The 18643-nt window shown below is 45.0% G+C and overlaps 1 protein-coding gene across 1 annotated transcript in view; it reads left to right on the forward strand.

The window, feature by feature from the left end:
- The window catches only part of DENND3 (DENN domain containing 3), an 83296-nt gene that overhangs the window by 22945 nt on the left and 41708 nt on the right, over window positions 1-18643 (forward strand). The window contains exons 3-6 of the mRNA XM_070748354.1: window positions 4676-4791; window positions 6327-6463; window positions 11300-11411; window positions 15727-15846. Coding sequence (XP_070604455.1) covers window positions 4676-4791; window positions 6327-6463; window positions 11300-11411; window positions 15727-15846 — 485 coding nt within the window. The remainder of the gene's footprint in view (window positions 1-4675; window positions 4792-6326; window positions 6464-11299; window positions 11412-15726; window positions 15847-18643) is intronic.

The following is an 18643-nucleotide window of genomic DNA, read 5'->3' on the forward strand; positions in this document are numbered from 1 at the left end:
ATCTAATAAATAAATTAATAAATAGAAACATAGAAACTTAGAAAATTGACACGAGAACAAAGGGGCACAATCTGAAGTTAGTTGGGGGAAAGATCAAAAGCAACATGAGAAAATATTATTTGACTAAAAGAGTAGTAGATGCTTGGAACAAACTCCCAGCAGACGTGGTTGGTCAATCCACAGTCACTGAATTTAAACATGCCTGGGATAAACATATATGGTATGTCTGAATGTATGTTTGGTTTTTACTTTAATGGGTTTTTAATTGTTTTTACTATTGGATTATTGTGTATACTGTTCTATTATTGTTGTTAGCCACCCCGAGTCTCCGGAGAGGGGTGGCATACAAATCCAATAAATCATAATCATAATCACATCCATCCTAAGATAAAATACAGGAAATAGTATAAGGGCAGACTAGATGGACCATGAGGTCTTTTTCTGCCGCCAGTCTTCTATGTTTCTATGTTACATAATCTGATAGTCCTGCTAGAACAGGGGTGTCAAACTCAAATCCCATGGGCTGGATCTGCCCCATGGAGTGATTGATCTGGCCCTGTGGGGTCAGCCTGGAAATAGCAAAGGACTGGCTGCGCAACACACACACACACACACACACACACACACACACACACACACACACTTCATTTTTGCTAGGAGAGGGCAATCAAAATGAACTAAAAACAAATCAAAGTGTTTCCCCATTGGCGTTTGGGCCTGCAAGCAGGGGCAGGAAAGGGGATAGGAGAAAAAGGAAAAAGAAAGAAAAATATAGATATCAAGCCGGTGCAAAGGTTGGTGATAAATTAACGGCTTGCCACACTATCTGTAGAAGGCCTGGTGTTTATGGGAACTTGGGAGGGGAGATTTTCATGAGGCACAAAGCATTATTTCGAGTGGTCCAAGACCATCCTATGCCCACCCACCTAGAAGCGCGATTCTCTTGGCTATTCCTGTTTGGTCTTTGTGACGATGCTGTAGTAAGAACTCTGTGTTCAAATGATGGTTTAACGTATTTGTAAGCTGAACAAGTAAGGCTTTTAGTATTGTATATGTGTTGAGAGTTATTGACTGATGTAATTGTGTAGGACTAGGATTAATCTTGACGAAGGTATTTGCCAAGTAAATAATACAGTGATCCCTCTATTATCGCGAGGGTTCCGTTCCAAGACCCCTCGCGATAATCTATTTTTCGCGTTGTAGGGTTGCGGAAGTAAAAACACCATCTGCGCATACGCGCCCTTTTTTTTCTATGGCCGCGCATGCGTAGATGGTGGAGTTTGCGTTCCCCGCCGCCCACGCAAAGGGGAAACCCCGATTTGGCTCCTCGCTGCTGCTGCGCTACCGAGCAGATCAGCTGCTGGGCGGCCGAAGGAACCTTCCCTGGGTCTTCCCCCTCTTGCTGGCGGGCGGGCGAGCGGCGGGCATCAGCGAGGAGCCGGGGTTTCCCCTTTGCGTGGGCGGCCGGGAAGACCCAGGTTGGGGGTTCGGGGGGGTGCTGGGAAGCCCCCCAGGCCGGCTGCGACCTTTTAAAACAGCCGCGCCGCTTCCCAGCTGACTCCTGAAGCCAAACGCGGAAGTGGTGTTTTTTTTTAATTAATATTTTTTAAAAAATCGCGATATAGCGTTTCGCGAAGATCGAGATCGCGAAACTCGAGGGATCACTGTATTTTATATACTGAATGTATCTGGATTGTATTACTGAATTATTACTAGTATCTGTGGGCTATCACCTGGATATCTGCCACCTCCACGTTTCCTCTGTGCATGTGTATCTTTGACTACTATGGCGGGCTCCAGGGGAAGAGCCTTCTCGGTGGTGGCCCCGGCCCTCTGGAATCAACTCCCCCCGGAGATTAGAACGGCCCCCACCCTGCTTGTCTTTCGAAAATTACTCAAGACCCACCTATATCGCCAGGCATGGGGGAGTTGAGACGCTCTTTATATTTTATGTTTGGTATGTATGTGGTGTTTGGTTTTAAATATGATAGGGTTTTGTATGCTTCTTTTTAAATATTAGATTTGTCTCGCTATAACATTGTTTTTTATTATTGTTGTGAGCCGCCCCGAGTCTTCGGAGAGGGGCGACATACAAATCTAATAAATTATTATTATTATTATTATTATTATTATTATTATTATTATTATTATCATCATCATTATTAATATTACTACTACTACTACTACTACTACGAGATTACTCTGCACACTTCTTAACTTTTAATACATTCTGTATAAATTGTTGAAAGTTTCTTGGCAGCTGTATGGAGAAATGTGAACAAATATAAATAAGAAAATTAAAAAAGTTGTATGTCAAACAGAACCAAAACAAACTGCAGGTTGTCTTCGACTTACAACCACAATTGAGCCCAACATTTCTGCTTCTTAAGTGAGAGATTCATTAAATGAGCTTTGCTCCTTTTTAAGACTTTTCATGCCACAGTTGTTAAGTGAACCACTGCAGTTGTTAAATTAATAATAGGGTGGTTAAGTGAACCATTGACTTTGCTTGTCAAGACGGTCGCAAAAGGGGATCACGTGAGGCCAGGACACCATGACCATCATAACCATTAGTTGCCAAGCGGCCAAATTTATTCATGCGACTGTGGGGATGCTGCAGTGGACGTTAAGCGTGGAAAATGGTCATGCTGTAAATGAACAGATGAATAAACTGCTGGGTTTAGTCAATAATAATCCAGCAACTTACAGGTAGTCCTCGATTTACAACTAACTCCTTTAGTGACCATTCAAAGTTACAATGGCGCTGAAGAAATGTTACTTATGATCGTTTATCAGCAACAAGTGGCAAATGCATTTTAACCTAAACAAGTGCAAAGTTATGCACATCGGGGCAAAGAACCCCAATTATACCTACCAACTGATGGGGACAAAATTTTCCAAGACAACACAAGAAAGGGATCTTGGGGTTTTGGTGGACAGCTCAATGAAGATGGTCAACCCAGTGTGTAGCAGCAGTAAAAAAAAGCAAATACTGTACCATGCTATACATGATTAGGAAAGGAATCGAAAATAGGTCAGCAAGCGTTGTATTGCCTCTGTACAAATCGATGGTGAGACCACACTTGGAGTACTGTGTACAGTGCTGGTCACTGCACCTGAAGAAGGATATAGTGGAACTGGAAAAGGTGCAAAAAAGGACAACAAGAATGATCAAGGAAATGGAGCCCCTCCCTTATGAAACCAGGTTGCAAAGCCTTGGTCTCTTCAGCCTTGAAAGACGGCGTTTAAGGGGTGACTTGATCGAAGTGTATAAAATCAGGCATGGGATAGAAAAGGTGGAGAGAGAAAAATTCTTTTCTCTATCCACAATACTAGGACGAGGAGGAACTCCCTAAAGCTCACAGGTAAGAAAGCGAGAACAAATAAAGGGAAATATTTCTTCACCCAGAGGGTCCTTGGTTGATGGAATTCACTTCCAGAAGAGGTTGTGACAGCTATCAGCCTGGATAGCTTCATGGCAGGAATAGACAGATTCATGGATGCCAAGCATGTAGATGGTTATTGAAACGGATGTCCAAGTGCTGCCTCTATGTTGGTTGAGGCAGGCAGGGTTCCCTTGGGTACCATTTGTTGGGGGTCAAGGGAAAGGGAGAGTTTTGCCTTCTCCTTCTGCTCAAGATCCCCAAGGACAATTTGGGGCCACTGTGTGACACAGAATGCTGGACTCGATGGGCTTTGGCCTGATTCAGCATGGCTCTTCTTACGTTCTTATGTTCAGAGTTACGACCTTTGTAGCATCCCCAGAGTCATGTGATCAAAATTCAGACACTTGGCAACTGACCGTTACAGGGTCCTGGAGTCACACAACCCTCTTTTGCCATACAAAGTCAACAGGGAAGCCATATTTGTCTGCAGTGAGACCTATAAGAGCACACAGAGTTGGCCTCCTCCAGGCCCCATCAGCCAAGCAATGCAGACTGGTGGGACCTCAGGGGAGAGCCTTCTCTGTTGCCGCCCCGGCTCTTTGGAATCAACTCCCACTCAATGTCTGCACTGCTCCCACCCTACTGGCCTGCCATAAAGCCATAAAGACCTGGCTATGCTGGTAGGCTTGAGGACCCTAAATTAACTGCAACCTGACCACCTGTATGAACATGATTTCTTGAATGGTAATGTATGTGGGTCATGTGTTGCCTCCTTATGAGTTTTAATCAGGATTTTAGCTTTTTGGTTTTTTTCCTGACTTCTTTTTATTGTTATTTGTAATTTTATATGATAATTTTCTGTTGTTGTAAGCCGCCCTGAGGCCCTTGGGATTGGGCGGCATAGAAGTCAAAGTAAGTAAATAAGTAAGAAAGTAAGTAAGTAAGTAAGTGGTGTAGGGCAGTGTTTCCCAAGCTTGGCAACTTGAAGCTATTTGGACTTCAATTCCCAGAATTCCCCAGCCAGCGAATGCTGGCTGGGGAATTCTGGGAGTTGAAGTCCAGATAGCTTCAAGTTGCCAAGGTTGGGAAACACTGGTGTAGGGCTTCCTGCCTAAGCAGGGGGTTGGACTAGAAGACCTCCAAGGTCCCTTCCAACTGTTATTCTGTTCTATTCTATTCTAAATATTCAGACATTTACAAATATGTGAATTACAGTCCTTTTAGTGATCTCAGGTATTTTGTGAGAGCTGGTTTTTCCCCCCTCTACAATGTTTTTTTTTTTTAAACAGGAGGATTTTATGTCACATGTGAATCCAGAGAGGACCACTTTCATTTTCTCGTTTTCACAGACGTTTTCGGAAACCGAACGTACGGAGTTGTAGCCCAGTATTACCAGTCTTTGCAAGTATGTTTTTAAAAAAAAAAATTATTTTGACCTTAATGAAACTATTCCAGTCTTGGATCCTTGACTAATTTCAGAATTTATTGATCAAAGAGAGTGCTTGACTGAAGACCAGCCCCTTAGCAACCATTTAAAAGTTATGACGGTCCCCGAAAATGGGACTTACAAGCCAGATTCCAAGTTACGACATCTCAGCACCACCAAACACACCCCGATCATATGACCATATTTTGGGCTCTCAGCAATCATGTTTGCAACCATTTACATTGCCTTGTCTCATGTGACCTCAATTTACAACATTTCTAGCAGAAATCATTACTGTATTTTTCGGAGTATAAGATGTTCCTTTTTCCCCCTAAAAGAGGCTAAAAATTTGGGTGCGTCTTATACTCCAAATGTAGCTCTTTTTTTGAAACTTTCCCCCCCCAGCCCTAACAAGGATTTTTTCATTGCTACTCCCTCCAAGAAAGGTTTTTTTCAGCCCTAACCAGGGGATAAAATGATGTGTTGAAGCTGACCAGACTAAGGACGCTAGCCAGATGAATGCCTGGTAGGCAGATTTTTTCCCCTATCTTCCCCCAAAACTAAGGTGTGTCTTATACTCCGAAAAATACAGTAGTTACTACTGGTTTCAATCAAAAGCTGTCCTATAGCAAACAATAGGTGACACTGGCATTTACTTTACATTGGTACTCTGGTCCAGTGCCATGTAGGGCTTTAAAGGTCATAACCAACACTTTGGAATTGTGACCGGAAACTGATCGGCAGCCAATGCAGACTGCGGAGTGTTGTAGATACGTGGGCGAATCTAGGAAGCCCCACGATGGCTCTTGCGGCCGCGTTCTGCACGATCTGGAGTTTCCGAACACTTTTCAAAGGTAGCCCCATGTGGAGAGCATTGCAGTAATCGAACCTCGAGGTGATGAGGGCATGAGTGACCATGAGCAATGACTCCCTGTCCAAATAGGGCCGCAACTGGTGCACCAGGTGAACCTGGGCAAACGCCCTCCTCGCCACAGCCGAAAGATGATGTTCCAATGTCAGCTGTGGATCGAGGAGGACGCCCAAGTTGCGCACCCTCTCTGAGGGGGTCAATAGTTTCCCCCCCAGGGTGATGGATGGACAGATGGAATTGTCCTTAGGAGGCAAGACCCACAGCCACTCCGTCTTGTCTGAGTTGAGTTTGAGTTTGTTGACACCCATCCAGGCCCCAACAGCCTCCAGGCACCAGCACATCACTTCCACTGCTTCGTTGACTGGACAAGCATGTACCTAATATAAGCCCTACCCCAAATATAAGCCTTTGAGGAGGGAAGGGTGCTTCTTATACTCTGAAAAATATGGTAACCAAGCATCACTCAGGAGAAACATCCATAATTGAAGTTTTGAGCAAGACTTGAAGGCCTGCTTCTGTCATCCGTTGAATGACCTAATTCTACCACACTGTAGTTGTGGGTCCTTTGTGTTTATGTGAATCACATCCCCTCCCTTGAAAGACAACCAAGTCACAAACAGTTGTGTTTTTTTTTCCTCTTTAGGAGGGACGCCTTTACAATGGGCAGGCACATTGGGATAAACTTCAAAGCTCCAGAACTGATGCCTACTTCGTACCCTTTGCTATTTGTGTCATATCCAGGTACCCCTATTTCAACGCCTTGAAGGACTGTTTGTCTTGGTAAGGATAAATATTTGGGTGGCTTTTTTCTTTGCGAGGAAAAATAGAGTTGCTGAGAAAGAGTCGCGGTTTTGTTAGCAATTACAGGTAAGTCCTCAACTTACCGCCAGTTCGTTTAGTGACTGTTCAAAGTTTTAACTGCACTCAAAAAAAGTGACCATTTTTCACACTTACAACCATTGTAGCAGCCCTGTGGTCAGAATTCAGATGCTTGGCAACTGACTCACAGTTACAACCGCTGCTGTGTCCCAAGGTCAGGAAGTTGCTAAGTGAATCCAGCTTACTCACTGACTTTTCTTGCCAGAAGCCAGTGAGAAAGTCACAAATAGCCATTGTTTGACCCCGGGACATTGCAGCCATCATAAATTCATGCCACTTGCCAAACACCTGAATTTTTATCATGTGATTTTGAGGATGCTTTAACAGCCGTAAATGTGAGGAGTGGGTATAAATCATTTTTTTCGGTGCTGTTGTAACTTTGAACAGTTACTAAATGAATGGTCGTAGGCTGAGGGCTGTCTGAATTACATGAGATGAGAGTTGAGATTTTAACATGAGAGGTGGAATGTACAGCAGTTGTTAGAGGGACACAGGGCTACTTGTGCAATTTTGTACAAGTGTACGCCAGTGGCTCTTTTATGCACTTTTATTATGCAATCTGTCATCTGTACCTCCATAACTGTCTGGTTTGGTTCTGCAACCCAACAAGACCGACACAGACTTCAGAGGAGAATCAGAACTTCAGAAAAAACAATTTGTGCCTTCCATTGTGGACCTGTGTATTGCACAAGTAAAAAAAAACTACTACTAGTAGTTGTTGTGGTTAGCTCTGGCCCAGCTCCTGCCCCAAGGAATGTGCAGGTGGATGTGGGGGAGACATCCACATGCTGCAGGCCTGTTTTGCTCCCGATGGAATGTGCCGACGAAGCCTCCTCTGACCAAGGAAGTGTGAGTGACAGGGAAGAGGGGAGTTTGGCAGACAGTCCAGGAGGAGATCAATCATCTTGGATTCTGAACAAGAATTAATGACACATCCACGCATGCATAGAGTGATGCATAGGAGACAACAACTGAAGGATTATTATAAGAGAAAATGAGGCCACCTGTGGTTGGGTGGGGCTGCTGTACTTAGTGCTACAGATAAAAAGAACAGTGTGCTGGTTTAGCCCTGTGGCAATTTATCTGATTCATTGCTTCGTCAAGATTGTGGTTTTTGTGCTATTCAGGATTGTGTGTGGACTCTCTGGACTTTAGAATTGGACTCAATTTCCCAGTTATTGGGTGAGCAATTGGACTGCATTTAACCTGCACCTTGTGTGTACCAGAAAATCCCTTTGACATTTAAAAAGGGAGCTGTTTCTGTTTTTCTGTTTATAAAAACTTTTAGGTTTTCCTTTTATTGTGTGGTGTGTATCTTCCTGGACTAATTACCCTGTAATTACAGGCGGTTGAAATATGCCAGCTGAACAGTAGTAGTGTAGTATTTATAGACCCCCCACATCCTGGACATAAACCGTTTCAAAATGTCGCTGCAGAGCACTGCGCACCAAGACAACTAGACACAAGAACAGTTTTCCCCTGAACACCATCACTCTGCTAAACAAATAATTCCCTCAACATTGTCAAACTATTTACTAAGTCTGCACTACTACTACTAGTAGTTTTTCCCCCCTCCCAGTTAGGACTGTATGACTGTAACACGTTGCTTGTATCCTTAAGATTTTTATTAATACTGATTGTTTCTTCATTGCTTTTTGACCTCTATGACAATCATTGTGTTGTACCTCATGATTCTTGACAAGTGTATCTTTTCTTTTATGTACACTGAGAGCATATGCACTAAAGACAAATTCCTTTTGTGTCCAATAAAGAACTCTATTTTATTGTTAGTATCACCTGTCAACTCTGAAGCTGGCCTGATTGAAGCCATCTTGGAGGCTTCAGTGTTGCCACAAAGGTGCTGAGGGACAGGGAGGGGAGAATAGAGATAGCTGGGGTTTTGTAGCCAAAGCAAAATAGGTTCCCCTTAGAACCAAGGACAGATGGCTGAAGATAGGAGGAATGAAGTTTCCAAGCAACCGGGCAGCAGCTTGATTGGATCATGTGATTAATTGTTTGGGAAAGGAGGGTAAACATTTACAGTGATACCTTGTCTTACAAACTTAATTGGTTCCGGGACAAGGTTCTTAAGGTGAAAAGTTTGTAAGACAAAACAATGTTTCCCATAGAAATCAATGGAAAAGCGATTAATGCATGCAAGCCCAAAATTCATCCCTTTTGCCAGCCAAAGCGCCCATTTTTGCGCTGCTAGGATTGCCCTGAGGCTCCCCTCCATGGGAAACCCCACATCCGGACCTCTGTGTTTTTGCAATGCTGCAATTTCACTGAGGCTCCCCTCGATGGGAAACCCCACCTCTGGACTTCCGTTGCCAGCGAAGTGCCCATTTTTGCGCTGCTAGGACTCCCCTGCTGGGATTCCCCTGCAGCATCACAAAAACATGGAAGTCCAGAGGTGGGGTTTCCCATGGAGGGGAGCCTCAGGGGAATCCCAGCAGTGCAAAAACGGGTGCTTCGCTGGCAATGGAAGTCCGGAGGCAGAGCATCCCAGCAGCAGCAGTGGGTTTGTAGGTGAAAATAGTTTGTAAGAAGAGGCAAAAAAATCTTAAACCCCAGGTTTGTATCTCGAAAAGTTTGTACGATGAGGCGTTTGTAAGATGAGGTATCACTGTACTTTGAATTAGGTGAAACCCACGGGAACCTTTAGAGTCGGTTTTCACTAGTATGTGCCAATATGATATGTCCAGTAAACTTGTTCTTTGAGGTAGAATAGGTCTTTTCAGCTTGTACCATTGGCCGTACCTGTTTCTCCTCCAGGGTTTCATCTCTGTGTTATAATCCAAAAACTTTTGTCCTTGCACCTTTTACATTTACCCCCTCCACCTCTGCTCTTCCACCCCCAATTTTATTCCTTGCACCTTTACATTTATCCCTTCCACACCCAGTTCTCTTATTCCTTACACCTTCACATTTACCTTTGTTAGTATCCTACAATGGGCTTATAACCAATGTTAGAATCCTAAATTTAAAAAACAGAATATATGTGGCAGTGGTGATTATTGAGCCAATAACCCAGATTAATATAAGTAGAGCATAAATATTATTTTATATATATACAATGGAGTATTCAGTAAATAGTCCACTTCATACATATACAAGTCAAGCAATCATATACAAAGCAGAACATATAGGTCTATACATACAGCAGCTAACCAATAATACTCTTCAGAAGACACAGTTCTATATACATATATAATATTATAATATTTCTCTTTTGCAGAACAGGCAGTTCTATGTAATACCATAAGCCTTACTTACATACATAAAACATAGACCAATATTTAGCACACAGCAAATGTATAGTATAGTCACACAGACCAAACTAGCAGAGAATGAGATCAGGGAGTAGCGTGTTAGCAAGAGCAATAGAGCAATAGCAAGCTTTAGCAAGAATAACAGAGAGAAACACCTCTGACCCCCTTTTATAGCTACAGGGTGTCCAGCAAACCTGGAAAACAGGGAAATAAGGGAATTATCAGGGAAATCGGCGGTTCAGGAAATATCGGAATTATCAGGATATTCATGAAAAAACACGGAATAAATCAGGGAAAAAAACCAATCTGTATTAAAATGTTTAAAAGTCATGGAAAAATCAGGTAAAAAAAAAACCTGGATCGTGCTGCCTGGCAGAGTCAAGCAAAAATGAGCAGGACTGTGGCAGCAACTTGCTTCCTCAACTACCAATATTTCTCCATGGCTTAGCCGTTTGTTATGACGTCATCTACGACCGTGCCTTAACTAGATTGTAAGTGACAGGGAAATGTCAGGGAATTTCAAAATGTTTTCCCCTGGACACCCTGTAGCTAAATGCGGTACTAGCCCTTAAAGCTACATTATGCTAATTCTTCCAAACATACATTGCTGGTTAGTTCATATATTGGCAAACCCAACCAGTGATGTATGTAGTACTGACAACCTACATCTTCCCCCCTCCCTTCCCTTCTCCTAACAAGCACATCACCTCCCTCAAAGCAGTACCTTACCCAAAGCCCCCAACCCCTTGTACCAATTGGCTGGTTGTGGACTATCGCGGGCGATCAAACGCCCAACGCAAACTGTACTTCCACGAATGGGCCATGTCGAAGGGACTGGGATAGAGGGCAAAAGCAGCACCTCTCGCAAAGCCTCCGAGCCCACCTCACCGATTGGCTGGCTGCAAACTGCCCCAGGCGGTCAGATATCCGATGCAAACTGTACTTTGGCGAATAGACCGCAGCAAAGGGACTGGGGTGAAGGGGCCGTGGCGAATGGTACGAGCTGAAAGCTCCCTTTGAGGAACCAGATTGCCTCGGAGTTCTGTTTGCTACGGGCGTATTGCTTAGAACCCTGGCACCACTTCAAAATAATTTCTTACAGGTTTGGATAACACAGAAGGACAGAGCCCTCCTGTTATAAATTTGCAGCTTCTAAATTTTTGAAGCCAGGTGCTGAATTTTATGTCCTGGCTAGATTTTAATTATATATAGTAAGCTGGCAGAAGCTTGTTATTTACTGCAGAACTTGACTAAATTTGCATGAATTGTTCTGTAAGCTTAATGGCTTTAAAACTTAAGATCCATACTTGGGTAGGAAAAGATCAGCATTGCATTAAATTAAAAAAAAAACACCCAATAAGGTGGTACATTGTTTGCAGAAGCAACAAGTGTTTGAAAGGCAGGAGAATTCTTCTCAAGCGACTTCCTACTCCTTACTGTCATTTATTTATTGTTTTAATTGCAGCTTGCTGCTACGGCTGAAGCCTTACAAAGATTCCGAAATCGAGGAACATATAAAAGAATTTGCAGCAAGGTTGTCCCTGATACCCAGTTCTCCTCCTGGGCAGCTTCATCTGGTAAATACTTAAAATATACTCCCCTTTATAATTCTCTGTGCTTTAGGGCAAACAAGGATTGTTGAGAGCTTTTTAAAAGCAGCAGCCTTTGAGAAGAGAACGGTGAGGGTTTCCTCCTTCGACTTTTGTAAGCCCAACAGGAAACGCGGACGAGACGAGCTAAATTTACTTTATTGTAGAGTTACATTAACAGAATCTCGTAAATCTGAAAGTACAGATCTCCCACAAGAGCTTTTATCTGCCTGATCCATTTGGGTGGGTGTTTTTTAGTTCTTATCTCTGGCTGTTAAGCAGCGGAGGGCTACCCACCCTTTTATCTGATCATTCTCTAGATCAATGATGGCAAACCTTTTTCGGTTCGTGTGCCCACAACCCTTCCCCCCCGCCCCCCTGCGCATGCGCACAAACCTTAATGAAGCCTGGTACATGGGAAAAAAATGAAGCTTTCCTGAACCCTCTGGAGTGCAAAAAAACAGCAGAACAGCAAACCCAAAGTGTCTTTTTTCCAAACTTCCGGTTTGTCTGTTGGGCATTTTTTTTTTTTTTTTTTTTTGCCTCCGGGGCTTCAGGGAAGTTTCTTATATTGATAAAATTGAACGGGTCCAAAGACGGGCTACAAAAACGGTGGAAGGTCTTAAGCATAAAACGTATCAGGAAAGACTTCATGAACTCAACCTGTCTAGCCTGGAGGACAGAAAGGAAAGGGGGGACATGATCGAAACATTTAAAGGGTTAAATAAGGTTCAGGAGGGAAATATTTTTAATAGGAAAGTGGAAGTTCGGGTTTGGCGTTCGAGTTCGGGAGGCTGCCGAGAAGCCCCCCGGCTGTTTCAAAAAGTGACAGCCGGGCGGCGGGGCTTCTCGGCGGCCACCCGAACCTGAACTTTTGCCGAACTTCCATGGTCGGCGTTCAGGAGGCCGCCGAGAAGCCCCGCCGCCCAGCTGTCGTCTTTTGAAACAGCCGGGGGGCTTCTCGGCAGCCTCCCGAACGCCGAACCCGGAAGTTTGGCCTTCGGGTTCAGGAGGACGCTGAGAAGCCCTGCCGCCCGGCTGTTAGCTTTTCAAAAGAGCCACGGAACTGTTGGGCCGGTCAAGAGGCTGGAAAGGAGGTGGGGAATCCCAATAGGGAATTCAATGGGTGGAACTTTGACGTCACAAAGACGTCCTTCCTGGAGTCCACATTTCAGCCGGCCAGGAAGGACGTCTTTGTGACGTCAAAGCTCCGCCCATGGAATTCCCTATTGGGATTCCCCACCTCCTTTCCAGCCTCCTGACCGGCCCGACAGCTTTGCGGCTCTTTTGAAAAGCTAACAGCCAGGCGGCGGGGCTTCTCACCATCCTCCTAAACCTGAACGCCGACCCTGAACTTTTGCCAAACTTCTGGGTTCGGCGTTCGGGAGAATGCCGAGAAGCCCCCCAGCTGTTCCAAAAGGCGACAGCCGGGCGGCGGGGCTTCTTGGCGGCGGCGGGTTCGTAAGATGGAAAAAGTTCGGAAGAAGAGGCAAAAAATTTCCGAACCCCGGGTTCATATCTCGGATTGTTCGTATGGCGAGGGGTTCGTATCATGAGGTACCACTTTCATCGTTTTTCCACTGCACAACTCCCATCTTTTTCTTTTCTTGAGGCATATCGGAGCATTCACAATCCAAATGGAGAGCTGCCTTGATTTCTCTGTCACTAAACTTTCTCTTTCTCCTTTGCTCTTTCTGCCTTCCTAGGGTTTCCTTGTGGATCCTCTGTCCGAAGCCACTTTTGTGCAAGAGGGACCTGAACTCTTGTTTCCTTTTCTGGATCTCGCGTCTCTGCTTTCTTTAACCTATTCCCCCTTACACCTTTTCTGCACTCTGTGTTAGTGTTGCTCACACCAAAAAGAGAAAATGGAATCAGATGTAAGTATGCCCAGGATTCTTAGGTATACTATCGGAAAGAAATACTATATACCAGGGGTGTCAAACTCAAGGCCCGCGGGCCGGATTCAGCCCATGGGGTGCTTAGATAGCGCGCACGCACGCACACACACACACACACACACACACAGAGTAGTACCTCTACCTAGGAACACCTCTATTTACAAACCTTTCTAGATAAGAACCAGGTGTTCAAGATTTTTTTGCCTCTTCTCAAGAACCATTTTGCACTTACAAACCCAAACCTCCGAAACTATAACCGAAAAAGGCGGGGAGAAGCCTCCGTGGGGCCTCTCTCGGAATCTCCTGGGAGGAAACATGGCTGGAAAAGGCGGGGAGTGGGGCCTCTCTAGGAATCTCCTGGGAGGAAACAGCGCCTCCACCCTCTCTGTGGTTTCCCCAATTGCACACATTATTTGCTTTTACATTGATTCTTATGGTAAAAATTGCTTCTTCTTACAAAGTTTTCTATTAAGGACCTGGTCACAGGACAAATTAAGTTTGTAAGTAGAGGTACCACTGTGTGTGTGTATATGTAAATGTGTATATATATATATATATATATATATGTATATGTATATGTATATGTATATGTATATGTATATGTATATGTATATGTATATATACATGCATACATGCATACATACAAACATACAAACAAACAAACAATACTACAAGTAGAATTCCTCAATCAGTTACAGGCAGCAGAGAACAGTTAGTTTCATTTCAGCAGAGTGGAAGAGTACCAAGTGGAGAGTGGAGCCAAACCCTGCCTTAAGCTTTATTCAGTTTTGATTCTCTGCACAGACTCAGAAATGGGTAGCTCCTATTGGCTGATTCAGTTCCTATGCCTATTTATTGGCTAACCCTGTTAACATTGGTTCTTCCAGTTCATGAATATCTTAACAGAAAGGGCTGCAGGTGGCCACTGCAACCGAAAATGGAGGCTGCGTGGGCCGCGCAGGGCCTCCCCGATCTACGTTTTTACTGGCAGACCACTGCAGGAGGCGGTCATGGCTGAAAACTGAACCCGGGCAGGCCATTTACAGCCTCCCCGGCTCCATTTTTGGTGGCAGAGGGCTGCAGGAGCCATTGTGACTAAAAACGGAGCCTCGATGAGTGCCGTTGAGCTGGCCACACTCCTTGCCCCCTCCGAGGTCTAACACAACCTTGATGTGGCCCTCAGTGTAATTTACACCCCTGTTATATACAATGTGGCTTAATTAATTGATACGTTATATCAATGAAGGAGTCTGTTGGAAAGAAACCAGTGTGTGAGTGTGTGTTCGCAGCCCACCGTTTGTGCGGCCTGGTTGTGAATTAATCGTGGTCCAGGAGTGCCCTGCGTGTTGTGGATCCCTGGTCTAGACCACATTGCCTCTTCCGGTCCGATCCTCTAGAACAGTGTTTTTCAACCAGTGTGCCGTGGCACCCTAGTGTGCCGTGAGACATGGTCAGGTGTGCCGTGGGGAAATTAAACATGGGTCCCCAAACTATGGCCCGCGTGCCGGATACGGCCCGCGGAGGCCATTTATCCGGCCCGCCGCCAGCCGCCTCCATCCGAACATAAACATTCCCCTCACAATCCTTCCGGCTATCAGCGACAGGAAGAGTGGAGGCACAGGGAACGCTCACTGACCAATCACCTTCTAGGATTCATCCCGACCACTAGCGATGAACCAATAGCAGGCCGCCTCTCATCCACATCCAGGAAGGTCCCCTCTTGGGCTGCCGTGCACTTGTCATTGTGTGGCCACGGCAAGTAATTAAAGCTGCTGCTCCTCCCCATGGTCCCGATTTCTAATCCTGGTCAGGACTGGAGGTAAATATAGATCTGAAAGTCAGCAGTTCAAATCTCATCACCGGCTCAAGGTTGACTGAGCCTTCCATCTTTCCGAGGTGGGTAAAATGAGGACCCGGATTGTGGGGGCAATAGCCTAGCTCTGTGAAAAAGTACTATTGCTAACATGTTGTAAGCCGCCCTGAGTCTAAGGAGAAGGGCGGCATAACAATCAAATGAATGAATGAATGAATGAATGAATGAATGAATGAATGAATAAATGAATAAATAAATGTTGCCACCACTAGATGAAGCCTCAGCCTCAGCTGGTTATGTCTATCCTGATGGTGTATATAGATATTTGGCCTTTTTCTTTTTATAAGAGCCTCCTGCAGAGTGTGACACTATATTATTAACGATATATGTATAATATGTACTGTGTTAGAGTGTCATTTTGTGTCATTTTGGTTGGTGGTGCGCCCCAGGATTTTGCAAATGTAAAAAATGTGCCGCAGCTCAAAAAAGGTTGAATATCACTGCTCTAGAAAACGTAATCTCCTGCTGCTGTTTGTGGCAATGAAAGCCCCCCAAAGCTAACCTCCCCCTCCCCAATCTGTTCTCCTTCTAGCTATTTAATGTGAAGCCTCTCCAAGTCGTCTTCCCATCTCAGGAAGATCCCGACAGCCCCCTTGTTGATTTGGACCTACATCTTCCCTTCCTTTGCTTCAAGCCGGAACAGATTTTACAGGTAAGCGATTGTTTTTAAACTGGTTTGACATTTTCTCCATCAATCTTCTGCCAAATTGCATGGTGAATTCACGAGGGGACAGATACAGCCACAAAGCATTCTTCTGAAAGGGTTCAAGGCAGTAATGGGCAGCCAATTTTTCCCCTGCCACACTGTGGGTGTGGCTTAATGGTCATGTGACTGGGTAGGAGTGGCTTGATGACCATGTGACCAGGTGGGAGTGGCTTGAACGATCAGCATCGTTCAAGTGAACTGTTAAGTCCTCGACTTACAACCTTCCCAGTGTCGCTCGCTGGGGTGACAATTTGCTTCGTCTTTCCCGCTCTCTCCTTCCTGGGTGACCACTCAGGCTGGGTAGCTAGGCGAACGGGTGCTGCCAGAAGCATAAATGCTGCCAGCGCCGCTTCCACCCACGCCTTCTGCTTGCATCTCAGGAGGGAAGTGGCCGCGTGAGGCTGGAGGGGAGCCGGGCAGGAGAGAAAGAAGCTCGTCCAAGGCCAGGAAGGAGGAAAGAGGAAAAAAGCAAGGAGCGCAGACACAGCAGCAGGGAAGAAAAGGAGAGCCGAGCTGAGACCAGTAATCCAGGAAGTGACAGCCGCCAATCAGCTGGAGCTGCACACACATCTTCATTTCTGCCAGTGGAATTGCGTTCCACCCCGTCCTGGCATGAACATATATCCATCCTAAGATAAAATGCAGGAAATAGTATAAGGGCAGACTAGATGGACCATGAGGTCTTTTTCTGCCGTCGGTCTTCTATGTTTCTATGTTCTGCCTGCTGCCCACCCCTGGTTCAAGGCCATCCTATGCCCACCCATCTGGGCAGAAGGAGGACTGGCCACGCTAGCACAATCTGAGTGGGCAACGTGACAAGTTTGTGGGTGGGGGACAAGGGATGTGAACTTTCAACTGGGTGGGAAACTCAAACTCAGTTTTCCCAGTGTCGGTGCCACGATAGCTCCGGCAATAAATTAGAACTTCGAGGAGTACTTTGACTTGGACCCTGATTTAGTTTGGATGCTACCTGTTGTGAGTGCTCCTGGTCCACCTCTGGTCATGTCAGCTTCTGAGGAGGATGACCCTGGCCCCTCTGGATACCCTGGGCCAGGGGGGCTGTCAGAGGAAGCTGAGGGAGAGAGCGAGGCAGACAGTGACTGCGGAGAGCCTAAGGGGGCCTGATGTGACAATGATGTGCCTTCTGCCGCACGAATCCCAGCGACCGGTTAGGTCCCACAGAGTTGGCCTTCTCCGGGTCCCGTCGACTAAACAATGTCATTTGGCGGGACCCAGGGGAAGAGCCTTCTCTGTCGCGGCCCCGACTCTCTGGAACCAAGTCCCCCCAGATATCAGAGTTGCCCCCACCCTGCTTACCTTTCGCAAGCTCCTTAAAACCCACCTCTGTCATCAGGCATGGGGGAATTGAGACTTTCCCTTCCCCCTAGGCTTATAAAATTTATACATGGTATGCTTGTATGTATGATTGTTTCTTTAAATTGGGGTTTTTAAGATTATTTTTAATATTAGATTTGTTTACATTGTCTTTTTTATTGTTGTTAGCCGCCCCGAGTCTTCAGACAGGGGCGGCATACAAATCTAATAAACATACGTACATAAATAAATAAATAAATAAATAAATAAATAAATAAATAAATAAATAAATAAATAGGAGACATATTAGGGGAAGATACGTGGATTAACCCACGCTATCGAAGAAAGGTTAAAAGGTGAGAGGAGATCCAGAGTAAAAGGTATTAATCCACAGCCTTAACTCTTTGAGGTGTGATAATAATAATAATTTAATAATAATTTATTAGATTTGCATGCCGCCCCTCTCCGAAAACTCGGGGCGGCTCACAACAATCATAAATAATGTACAAATCCAATGTTTAAAACATAATTTAAAAACCCTTGTAATAAAATAATCACACAACCCAATCAAACCGTACATAAACCAAGTAGTTAGGGGAGGTGTCAGTTTCCCCGTGCCTGGCAGCACAAGTGAGTTTTCAGCAACTTACGAAAGGCAAAGAGGGTGGGGGCAGTTCTGATCTCCGCGGGGAGTTGGTTCCAGAAGGCTGGGGCCACCACAGAGAAGGCTCTTCCCATGGGCCCCGCCAGACGACATTGCTTAGTCGACAGGACCCGGAGAAGGCCAACTCTGTGGGACCTAATCGGCCGCTGGGATTTGTGCGGCAGAAGGCGGTCCCGGAGGTATATAAGTGATGTCACTTCCAGGCTATATAAAGAGGGGTGTCTGGGAAAAGGGCCTGTGGACTCACAACGTTCTTTGCATGGAAGAGCCGAGAAACTGTGGCGTGCCTGAAAAGAAATGCTAAAAATCATAGGTTTTGTCTCCCAAGATATTCTGAGCTATTTCCCCATGCTTGCAGAAGATGCCGGTGAGCTTCTGATTATGTTTTGATTTATAAGCAGTGTGTGTGATCTAGGAATTTAGAAGGATTGGATTTTGGCACGCTTCCCAGATCCCGAGCCGAGGTTGGTTTCTTAATGAGATAGAACTGGGTTTTTTTCATACTACTTGACTCTGCATTGCAATTTATATTTATCCCGCTTCTTTGAAAAAATAAAGAGTGAGTTTTATTTCAATTAAGTGATTTTTCGTGAGTTGGAAATTTACCGGAGACCCAAGAGTAGAACACATAACAGATAACCCTAACCCTAACCTATCCAGATTCCTAAGAGGTCAGTAAGGGGCGAATACAAGTGCACTAGAGTGCCTTCCGTCCCCTGTCCTATTTATTTATTTATTATTTATTATTTAGATTTGTATGCTGCC

The sequence above is a fragment of the Erythrolamprus reginae genome, chromosome 3 (genome assembly GCF_031021105.1).
Source record: "Erythrolamprus reginae isolate rEryReg1 chromosome 3, rEryReg1.hap1, whole genome shotgun sequence".
NCBI classification, from domain to species: Eukaryota; Metazoa; Chordata; class Lepidosauria; order Squamata; family Dipsadidae; genus Erythrolamprus; species Erythrolamprus reginae.